The sequence below is a fragment of the Eriocheir sinensis genome, unplaced genomic scaffold (genome assembly GCF_024679095.1).
Source record: "Eriocheir sinensis breed Jianghai 21 unplaced genomic scaffold, ASM2467909v1 Scaffold224, whole genome shotgun sequence".
NCBI classification, from domain to species: Eukaryota; Metazoa; Arthropoda; class Malacostraca; order Decapoda; family Varunidae; genus Eriocheir; species Eriocheir sinensis.
Window position 1 is genome coordinate 477,501 of NW_026111526.1, and position 12,072 is coordinate 489,572.

Consider the following 12,072-nt stretch of genomic DNA (forward strand, 5'->3'; position numbering starts at 1 on the left):
CTCATTACTGTCGATCTCTGGGTACTGCCAGGACCTCACACACCACAACCCCCTTGCTCAAGGGGGGACAGTAACCACTCCTAGACAACGGAAAGAATCCGGCCTGAGCGGGGCTCGAACCACCGCCTGTTTGGCCGTGAAGCCTTGCAGAGCAGCGCTCTAACCGACTGAGCTACCGGAGCGGAGTGTATGTGTATGTGTGTGTGTGTGTGTGTTTTTATATATATATATATATATATATATATATATATATATATATATATATATATATATATATATATGTATATATATATATATATATATATATATATATATATATATATATATATATATATATATATATATATATATATATATATATATATATATATATATATATATATATATAAGATCGAAGAAAATAGATGAAAATCAAAGGAATGTATCATATTAAATGTAGGAACCAGCATGACTATGTGAGAGAGAGAGAGAGAGAGAGAGAGAGAGAGAGAGAGAGAGAGAGAGAGAGAGAGAGAGAGAGAGAGAGAGAGAGAGAGAGAGAGAGAGAGAGAGAGAGAGAGAGAGAGAGAGAGAGGGGGGGGGGGGGATTTTTTTGGGGGGTGGAGAACTCTACCGTTAGAGTGACGGTTAGATCCTCGATGTCCTGATTGTATTAAGGCATCTTTGATCTTTGATCTGGTCGCCGCCCTTTTATCTTCTATCGAGCAACAAAGCCTAAAAAAAAACTAAAAAAAACGTAGATTTACAAGTTGATGGTTAAAATTTGTCTTCTCACTCTGTAAGTAAAAGTAGAATCCTCATTCCTACATTTTATGTTAGATTTACTTCATTTTTGCCTGTTCGTGTGCGATTTTATTCTCGAATAACTCGTTAATGGGTCCAGCTCAGAATGTTCGTTCCGACTGTCAAGGTGAGAGGCTGTGTGTGTATCGTGCTCGAGTCAAGGCCCTCAGCACGGCCAGCTAACAGAGGGGTCACTGACGACGGGCCATTACGTCTACATCTCTAAAAGGATTTTTTCCATGTCTAGGCTCTCCGAAAAGAAAGAAAATTCTTAATAATTGTAATTAAACATGAATTTGTAGGGTTTTTTTGTAAATTATATTGGAAAGCCTAAATAATTTATTAATCAGGGTTTCATCTTAACAATCAATGGAATTCCATGTGTAGCCTAAATATGCGTCTGAATATTTAGCGATAACATCAATTAAGTTGAGCCAATGTCCTCTACACTCCAACAATACACTGTTTGACGGTGGAAAACTGCCGACGCAACATGCAAAAGAAAACGAGGAATTGTTCAACTTCGAGGAGACAAGAAATTTGGGTCGCCTTGGAATGCAGTGTCGATGAGATAAGAGTGATGCCTACGGAACTCCAGTCCCAGACGACGCTGTTGGGACCGGTTCGTTCTTGCACCTTTCACAGGGCTGACGGTGTTCAGCATGACAATACTTATATCTAGGATTGGAGTTGTCAAGGATAACGGCTTTAGTGGAGTCGACCACGCTCACATCCATCGACGCGTATTTGGTGAGGATAAAGAAACAAAAAGATTATCCTGTGTCTTGAAGACTCATGTGCTCCTGGCGTCCTGTGTTTTTAATCATTAAGCATTGAGATAACGGAGCAGATGCACGATGACTGCATATGTGTGTGTGTGTGTGTGTGTGTGTGTGTGTGTTTTACGGCTAAATCTACAAGATCATAAATAATAACTTCACAATAAGCCTGACACCCCACTACACCTACACTTTACGCATGTAAGTACGTAAGACACTGGTATTAATTAAACACCAAAGGTAGCTTATTTTTACAGGGGGTTGTATTTCCTTGATGAAGCGACGAAAATGAACGAGGTACTCCAAACTGACTTTGCAAGATATAAAACAAGGGGAGCGACTTTTCTTCACTGATATATTTTGGTAAGGGGATATTATTTTGAATTATTCAAATGAAATGTGATTGTACTCTTCCTTACATATTTTCACGTTAGCAAATATTACGCCCTATCGCTTGCTCTCGACAAATGGGAAAGGAACATGTTATGCTGCCACCTTCCTATACACAGCACTGGAACTCCCTAGCATGACGGAGGGACAACAGGTACGCATGCACGCCGTCGCCACACAGACAGTAGGCCTACTCACCGCACAGAGCACTTCCCCGGTGTCCAGCCGCTCGAAGAAGTTGTCCACGTTGATGTCAAGGCTATAGAGGTTGTTGAGCCAGTCGGCGAGGTCTTCCTTCATGGCGTAGAGGTACTCCTCGGAGGTTTTGAAGGGTCGAAACGGCCGCGGTTCAAGCAACATGATGGAGTCACCGTCACTGGGTTCTTGGGTAGCCATGGGAGTGGCTGTGGAGGCCGGAGTGGTGATGATGGAAGGGGTTGGGGAGGGGGTGGCAGTGGTGTCAAATACAGACGGCGAAGGTCTAGGGCAGACCTCTATGTCGCCCTTAGGCAGACAGGTCTCCGCCGATGTCGTGGATGTCATTGGAACCAGTAAATGGCAGGCCAGTCATGCATTCACGAACATACACACGCGATAACAACTTGGTGTATGTTGAAGGGGATCCGTTGCATGCGCGGGCGCGCTCGCCTTTGACAATTGCAAGTTTTAAGAATACACTAAATAGCAAGCAGTTGAACTAGGCCGGCCACATGAAACGCACGTCCATAATGCTACACATGTTGAGTCTCTCTCTCTCTCTCTCTCTCTCTCTCTCTCTCTCTCTCTCTCTCTCTCTCTCTCTCTCTTCCAGAACGTAGTGCCAGCTGATTTACTTCGATAATCAATAGCAGCCGCCTGCACCACCTGCAGCACGTGCACGGTTCACCATCTGCCACCGCTCATTCACGAATCACTGGGAAGCTTGTTCCTTGGTCATCACCGGTGCTGTCAATTCAACAAGATTTAAGCGGTTATTTAAACTTGACAATTTTCTTCTGTCTAGTTGACTCACAAAGTCATAAGTTTCAGAATAATCTTGAGGCTAATGTTACACTCGGAAGTCCATATCACACCGGGCGTATCAATGCTCACATGGCAGCACTAAGAAGACTTTTCATCTCGTGTTTGTTATATTCACTTGTTTCACAACAATGTGTACTTCCCGACCGACGTCTCAGTCTCCAGCGTATAGCGACCCGGACTGGCTCTTACAATGAGAAGTCACTATCATACGACGTGTATTAAGGTAGGAGGAGTAATGGCTGTGTTAGTGGTGGCCAGGGAATGGTGCGCGCACAACCTTACCCATCACTTACACGAGACACACTGGTTCGTGTTACCGCCACGCTAGTCCGCCACACGCCCTCCGCTGCTGCCAGTGTCCTCACCTCAGTCCCTGGAGGCTGCCAGACACTTCCACACCACAGTTTCGTCAAGCGTTGGCACCTTTTCTTTTCCTTTCTCAGCTGTTGCTTTGACAAAAAAAAGTTTCAATATTCATAAAGAAAATGAGTTTCATTCAATTGAATAGGCCTACATAGGAGGGCAACGAACCATTTACTCAAATTTTGCCCAAATAATATATTATAATAAAACAATATAAATGAGTTTTTATACATATTAGGGACTACCTATGTCCTATAGTGATGCATGTAACATATAAAGCAATATATACATAGTCAAATTCCTTGTAAACTGAAACTGCCCATAAGGGCCGTAATTTCTGGGGGGGCTAGGGGCCATAGCCCCTATCCCTATCGGCCTCAAAATGCCCCTAAAAGTGCTAATTTTTCAAAAAAATTCCCTCATCTGAGCATTCCGGGCCCGCTTTGCTCGGCACCCTCTCCCCCCCCCACCTCATGAGCGTATGATGCCCTGTAGCCATATGGTTTACGGTAGGTCTTAAGGGTAACAGAAAAGGGGCATACGCTATAGCTGCGCCTGGCCAAGGTCCTCATCTCCGTCGCATAGGCCCATGAGCCTGTGGTGGGAAGAACCTAACCCATTATCTCAAAAACTCATTTCTCCACCTATCCACTCGACACAATCTTCCAAGTACCTATCCCCTATTTTTCGACAACATTCAGCTGTCATCTTCTTCTATAGTAAACATCCTCGGTCTATCCTTAACTCAAAATCTCAACTGGAAACTCCATATCTCCTCTCTTACTAAATCAGCTTCCTCGAGGTTGAGCGTTCTTCTGTATTGTCTCAGACAGTTCTTTTCCCCCTCCCAGATGCTATCCATATGCAGGGGCCTTGTCCACCCTCGTATGAAGTATGCATCTCCTGTAGGGGGCCTCCACTCACACAGCTCTCTTGGACAAAGTAGTGTCAAAGGCTCTTCGTCTCACCAACTCCCCTCCTCATACTGACAGTCTTCTATTTCTTAAATTCCGCCGGCTTGTTGCATCTCTTTCTATCTTCTGTCGAGATATTTTCATGCTGACTGCTCTTCTGAACTTGCTAACTGCATGCCTCCCCTCTCCCGCGGCCCCGCTGCACACGACTTTCTACTCTAGCTCATACTGTCCAAACCCCTTATGCAAGAGTTAACCAGCATTTTTACTCTTTCATCCCTAACATTGGTAAACTCTGGAACAGCCTTCCTTCGTCTGTAATTTCTCCTGCCTATGATTTGACCTCTTTCAAGAGGAGTGTATCAAGACACCTCTCCATTCGAAATTGACCTCCCTTTTGGCCACTCTTCATTTTTTTTTATTTTGTGGGAGCAGCGATACGCGGGCTTTTTTCTACACTTTCTTCTTGTTGCCCTTGAGCTACTTCCTTAGCTGTAATTAAATAAAAAAAAGACGGCCAGTGTGACATCCGATCCGGTGTAACGACCTGAGAGTGGGAAAGTGGCCCAGCAGAAATGCTGATAATTAAAGGGCACTAGAGTTACCTGAAGGGATATTCATATCGATGTGTGGGAATGCATCCTAAGTCTTTGTCTTGAGTTTTACATTGATTTCATGGAAGGAATTAATTCAAAGAGATAAATAAGGTGATGAATGGAAACCTAAGGGGATAATATACAGTAATGCGGCCACGAGTGTGTCTGCCATCTTCAGCTCGGTTCCTCTTATAGTCTCCTAAAAAAATCACAGCTGGAGTCTATACACACGTCATGGAGCCTGAGGAGAAATTCATATTGTACAAAGAGTGCATGAAAAAAAAAAAATATATATATATATATATATATATATATATATATATATATATATATATATATATATATATATATATATATATATACCGAACAGTACAGTCTAGAACGTTACAGTATATATTTGATCATACAATAACATGTAACAAAAATATGTGAGAGTTGGCCACACTGCCCGCCTGGCGCCTGTGGGTGCGGGGGCGGTGCAGGCAGGCCTTGCTCCTGCCCCCTGCTCGCTCCTCCCAGAGTCTTCCAGAGGCCCATAGACCCCGGGGGAAGCTTCCAGCACAACAGTATTGTGAAGATAAGTCATCAATGATTATAATTCAATAACATTTAATTTAATTTAAATACTTATTGTTGATTAAAAAAAATAATACAGTAAAATACTAAGGCCATGTAAACGTGTTTCATTTTCCTTGAGGGTCAAAATAGCTAGGTTTAGAAAATACTGTAGGAAAATGCACATGTCTTCAACATATTATAATGACATTGGTACCCATGAAAATGAAGACTGTGCAACCTTATATATTAGGCTATTAAATAAAGATGCACTTATAACCCAACCTAGAGGAGTTTCTAGCAGAAGACCCTTCACATGAGCAAATAGTAACCTAACCTATCACTGTTGAAATAGAAATATTTCCCCGCATTTTAAAATCTCATAAACGAGTAATAATAATGGATTCGGTTACCAGAGTGATGATTAGCAAATACAATCTAAACAAATAATGTGCTAACTTATAAGTGAGTTGGGTGTAATTCTAGAGTTTTACCAAGACAGGTATGGCTCACCAAAAGCTAGCTTCTGTTCATTAAACTCTTGTAACACGTCTAGTCTATTAGACTGTGGCCTTGATAAGACTGTGAAATATCCATTGTGAGTCTGTAATAACAGCTAGAGCCCTGTGGGAGATATCACATCCAATAATTTTGGCCATAAGGGCCACAGCTTCCCTCAACAGCTTCGATGGCTGGACCAGAGGTGAACGATTGTTTGAGTCCTTGTAACTGTGCCTCTCTCACATTGATTTCCATAGACAGTACAGAGGGAGGTCGGTTATGACAGCAAGACACACACAATGGCAGTGTGTGTGTCTTGCTGTCATAACCGATGGTTTTCTCCCAAGACGACTGACTGTTAGCACACCTCTGTCTTCTCAGCGGCCTTGTAGCTAAATTATTCACTTTGTATTCCCTTTGTGGCATGTTGCTACAGCCGAGGGCTAGGCAGCAAAGCATTGTTACATTAAAAAGCAGCCGAATCCGCTTCCAAAATAGGTAAAATTCAGAGCTGGGCACTTTCGATCATCAGTCCGATCGTCCGATCTTCCGATCTGATCGGAACAACAATTGGCGATCGGAATGTAAAGATTGGATCATCTTTGTAAAAGGTAATCGGACTGTGGAGATCGGAACTTCACAAACTAACTTCCGATCACCGATCACAGAAAAGAAAGTTGTCAACGTTGTCATGGCAACAAGTGACTGCGGACTTCTTACAATTTTTTTTATACACGTTGCTAAATAGTTACTTCAATAAGCGTCTTTATTTATAAAATTAAGCGATAATTATTGATCGTTAATTTATTTAATCCTGGTAAGGCATCGTGAACGAGACGCGCAGGCGCAAAGTCGCTTTATTTGCTTGGCGGGACTTAATTGTTACACGACGCCATGACAGTGTGGTGTGGGCTGCAGTAGTGGGCTTCCGCTCACTCCAGTAACCGAGTGGCCTGCCCCAGTTGTCAGTTATGCATTTTCTGCTGCAGTGTTACCACCCTCTAATGGCGGCAGCGTCAGTTCCTTTTCGGGAAACCAACAAGACCTAAGCTAAAAGGGGGGGCTTCGCCCCGCCTCGACCCCCCCCCCTTCTTAACCGAGGGGAGGGCTTTGTCTTCCCTCGATCCCTCCCCCCCCCCCCACACCCAGCAGTCGGGCTCCCCCCGCAACAAGAGGAGGAGGAGGAAAGAGGTCTCGCGAGACAGCGCAACATGCCGCCCAGACCACGGCACCAAACTAACGCCCCATACCCCTCCCATCCAAAAACTTATCTAACCTCTTCTTGAATGTATCTATCGTGTTTGCGCTCACCACATGACGTCCACGTCTGTTCCACTCATGCACCACTGTTGGTAAACCAACAACCAAACCAATTATGTCTTTGTTGAACCTGAACTTGTCCAACTTAAACCCATTGCTACGTGTCCTACCCGGTGTGGTGTCATCTGCCATCCACGTATCTTAAGACATCCCATCCAATCTGCGCATGCGCGGGATTTGTTTACAAACAAAGGGTGGATGAATGGACCGTATTGGCTATACAGGCAGCGCCACATGTGGCCACTCAACTCCAAGGTGAATTTTCCATAGAGTTCAAGTTATAGACTAGAGTGCGTCTGAGGCTGTCTCAGGGATACACAGCCATGATACCACCGTCGCCCCAAGCCGATGATTGCACACACTTCACTCCTACCCGATATCATTTTTTTTTTCCATGTCAAATAGTAGTCAGGAAATCGGGTAGGAGTAAAGTGTGTGCAGTCGTTGGCTTGGAGCGGTGGCGGCACCAAGGCCTTGTATCATGGAGGCAGCCTTAGACGCATTCTAGTACATAACTTAAGTTCTATGGAAGTACTGCTTTGACACTTCACTGAGTGGCCACGTGTGGCGCTGCCTGTATAGCCAATCGGTCCATTGCGACACGGTACCGTGTCTTTGTCGACTGCCTATCGCGATATGTCCCACCTGAGTTTTTATCTTTTTTTTTATCTTTTTAAAAGTAAATGTTGACGTATGTTTTGAATTTGAAAATTGCTTGAAATATGAAAGTTTCTTCCTGCACCCTTTGTATGTCAGTAAATGAGGTAAATGAGGTATGTCGGTAAATGTGATAAATATATGAGATAACCTGATCCCCTTGTATGTCGGTAAATGTGATAAATGAGATAACCTGCTCCCCTTGTATGTGATAACCTGCACCCCTTGTATGTCGGTATTATGTGATAAATGAGATAACCTACACCCCTTGTATGTCGGTAAATGTGATAAATGAGATAACCTGCACCCCTTCCATGTCGATATATGTGATAAATGAGATAACCTACACCCCTTGTATGTCGGTAAATGTGATAAATGAGATAACCTGAACCCCTTGTATGTCGGTAAATGTGAGAAATGAGATAACCTGGACCCCTTGTATGCCGGTAAATGTGAAAAATGAGATAACCTACACCCCTTGTACATCGGTAAATGTGATAAATGAGATAACCTGAACCCCTTGTATGTCGGTAAATGTGATAAATGAGATAACCTACACCTCTTATAAGTCGGTAAATGTGATAAATGAGATAACCTGCACCCCTTGTATCTCGGTAAATGTGATTAATGAGATACCCTACACCCATTAAATGTCGGTAAATGTGATAAATGAGGTACCCTACACCCCTTGTATGTCGGTAAATGTGATAAATGAGGTACCCTACACCCCTTGTATGTCGGTAAATGTGATAAATGAGGTAACTTTTTGTTTTGTTTACATCTCAGCCTATAGCGCCAGTAGGCTTTCTTCAGGAGCCTGGTGGTCGGCCCAAGCCCGTCATGGCGCAGGCAATTTTTATAGTGGCGCTAGTTATGCTTGGCTCATCCTGCCCCCTGGAACTCATTTTTGATTCGCTTGTGCGGTTTCTTCTAGAAAGCGGGATGATAGGTGGTCTTCTGGACAGCCTGTGGGTAGTCTTAAGCCACTCGGCGGTGACTAAAAAATCCCAGGTGGTAGCGTGGGGATTCGAATCGACATTGTCCATGTCGTGATGAATGCTGGCCCCGCACGCTAATCACTCAGCCACCGCCTACCCTTGTATGTCAGTAAATGTGAAAAATGAGATAACCTAAACCCCTTGTATGTCGGTAAATGTGATAAATGAGGTAACCTGAAACCTTGTATGTAAGTAAATGAGATAGCCTGCACCCCTTGTATGTCAGTATATATGATAAATGAGATAACCTACACTCTCTTCTGATTGATGGTCATGTTTCTCGGATTCTCTCCATTTAATGGTAGGCTATCATAATTGTGGGGTCCATGTCATTCTTGAATTTGGCCATTTTCCCATAAAAGCTGCCTTGCTGTCTTGCCGCCATCTTGCCTGGACAAACTACGATATCAACACTGTGTTTGTAAACATCGGGTTCCGCGCATGCGCATATCAGGATGGGATGTCTTAGGATACGTTGATGGCAGATGACACAACACCGGCTCACTTAAAATCAAAACCTTAATGTTACCGCAACTGCGGTGATTTCAATAATGTTGACCTGGAGAATGAGACACCCGCACGTCGACACGAACCTTTATTTTGATCCTGTTCGGCCAAAACCTGGAACACAATTTGTGGCTACTAGGACAAAGAACAAGTCAACTAATATGGCATTATAATGACAGAACAGGGGCGACGTATTTACATATATGACACGAGAGCGAGTTAACTTACGTGTTTCGGGCTCTCGGACTCGGACAAACTCAGACAGAAAGGATATCCGTGTGGATAGTACCAATTCTTGACACCGTCTGCTACCTTTTCTCCCTTGTAGCTCACCCTCAGGGCCTCTGTCGCCCCTTACGTGAGTCACCCTCAGGACCTTATGTAAGCATTCACTACATTAACCCTGCATTAACACTATGCGATAAGACCGGTGAACGCGTAAACATCAACCAATGACCTCTGACCCGACACTCTCTCCCTCACTCTGTCTCTCTCTCTCTCTCTGTCTCTTTCACCCTATCTTTGTCTCTCTGAATGGCGGTAACACTCCCCCTGTCGGGCTTCGCACGAAACCCCAAAACACGTAGGGGGCCAGCAACAGGTACGGAAGCAGTCGGAAGGGACGATGAAGTAGCGAGACGGCACCCGGGCCCGGCCACCGAGTCACGCCGGCCGTGGAGAGGAGCAGCTAGGGACCTCCCCGCGAGGATGGGCCTCGCTCGCCAGGAAAGAGGCACCTAGGGATCCGACGACGGCGGGGAGACAGGAAGGAAACCGTGAGCCCCAACCCGAGAAAGGGGGAACCACAGCAGTCGACGGCGTGAGGAGGTGGGAGATAAGACGAGGAGCCCCACTGGCCCCCTCCCCGGGCAGGGACAGGGCCCGGAGACGAACCCCGGGCGCAGCAGAAGGGACAGGAAGCGGGGAGGTGCGGCCCCGGCCCGGGAGGAGGCGACTCGGAGGAAGGGGCGACGCAGCGCGCCACGGGTCCTGACCCCCAACACCAGGATCCCGGGGGGGCAGGGACATGACACTGAAGGCTGAAAAGAGAAATGAGACAAGAATGACCGTCACACGAGCCGCCGGACCAAGAGCCAGTGGCTGCCGAGCCACACGCCAACACCAATTTCACTGCTGCCAAGCCGCTGCCCCACGGGCGGCGTTACAGCCGGCCCGTGGGCCCGGCGCGGAGAGGGCGGTCTTATGCCAAGCCGCAGCCCCACGGGTGGCGTAACAGCCAGCCCGTGGGCTCGGCGCGGAGCGGGCGGTCTTATGCCAAGCCGCAGCCCCACGGGTGGCGTGACAGCCAGCCCGTGGGCCCGACCACGGGTGACTACTAGAGCCAGCCCGTGGGCCCGACGTCACCGCCGCCAAGTCGCAGCCCCACGGGTGGCGTTACAGCCAGCCCGTGGGCCCGACCACTGCCACCAAGTCGCAGCCCCACGGGTGGCTTCCCATAGCCAGCCCATGGGCCCGACCACTGCCGCCAAGTCACAGCCCCACGGGTGGCTTCCCTGAGCCAGCCCATGGGCCCGACCACTGCCGCCAAGTCGCAGCCCAACGGGTGGCTTCCCTGAGCCAGCCCATGGGCCCAACCACTGCTGCCAAGTCGCAGCCCCACGGGTGGCTTCCTTCAGCCAGCCCGTGGGCCCGACCTCCGCCGCCAAGTCGCAGCCCCACGGGCGGCTTCCTTCAGCCAGCCCATGGGCCCGACCACTGCTGCCAAGTCACAGGACAACGGGTGGCATCCTTCAGCCAGCATGGGGGCCCGACCACTGCTGCCAAGTCACAGGACCACGGGTGGCGTCCTTCAGCCAGCCCGTGGGCCCGACCACTGCCGCCAAGTCACAGGACAACGGGTGGCATCCTTCAGCCAGCATGGGGGCCCGACCACTGCTGCCAAGTCACAGGACCACGGGTGGCGTCCTTCAGCCAGCCCGTGGGCCCGACCACTGCTGCCAAGTCACAGGACAACGGGTGGCATCCTTCAGCCAGCATGGGGGCCCGACCACTGCTGCCAAGTCACAGGACAACGGGCGGCTTCCTTCAGCCAGCCCGTGGGCCCGACCACTGCTGCCAAGTCACAGGACCACGGGTGGCGTCCTTCAGCCAGCCCGTGGGCCCGACCACTGCCGCCAAGTCACAGGACAACGGGTGGCATCCTTCAGCCAGCATGGGGCCCGACCACTGCTGCCAAGTCACAGGACCACGGGTGGCGTCCTTCAGCCAGCCCGTGGGCCCGACCACTGCTGCCAAGTCACAGGACAACGGGTGGCATCCTTCAGCCAGCATGGGGGCCCGACCACTGCTGCCAAGTCACAGGACAACGGGCGGCTTCCTTCAGCCAGCCCGTGGGCCCGACCACTGCTGCCAAGTCACAGGACCACGGGTGGCGTCCTTCAGCCAGCCCGTGGGCCCGACCACTGCTGCCAAGTCACAGGACAACGGGTGGCATCCTTCAGCCAGCATGGGGGCCCGACCACTGCCGCCAAGTCGCAGCCTCACGGGTGGCGTCCTTCAGCCAGCACGTGGGCCCGACCACTGCCGCCAAGTCGCAGCCGCACTGGTGGCTGTCTTAAGCCAGCCCGTGGGCCCGACCACTGCCACCAAGTCGCAGCCCCACGGATGGCGTCCTTCATTCAGCCCGTGGGCTCGACCACTGCCACCAAGTCGCAGCCCCGTGGAT

At 48.2% G+C, this 12,072-nt stretch overlaps 1 protein-coding gene across 1 annotated transcript in view; it reads right to left on the reverse strand.

Annotated features, from left to right (window-relative positions):
* Positions 1 to 3,315, reverse strand: part of LOC126990923 (GAS2-like protein pickled eggs) — a 28,251-nt gene extending 24,936 nt beyond the window's left edge. The window contains exon 1 of the mRNA XM_050849559.1: positions 2,151 to 3,315. Coding sequence (XP_050705516.1) covers positions 2,151 to 2,495 — 345 coding nt within the window. The 5' untranslated portion in view covers positions 2,496 to 3,315. The remainder of the gene's footprint in view (positions 1 to 2,150) is intronic.
* Positions 3,316 to 12,072: the final 8,757 nt, after the last annotated feature.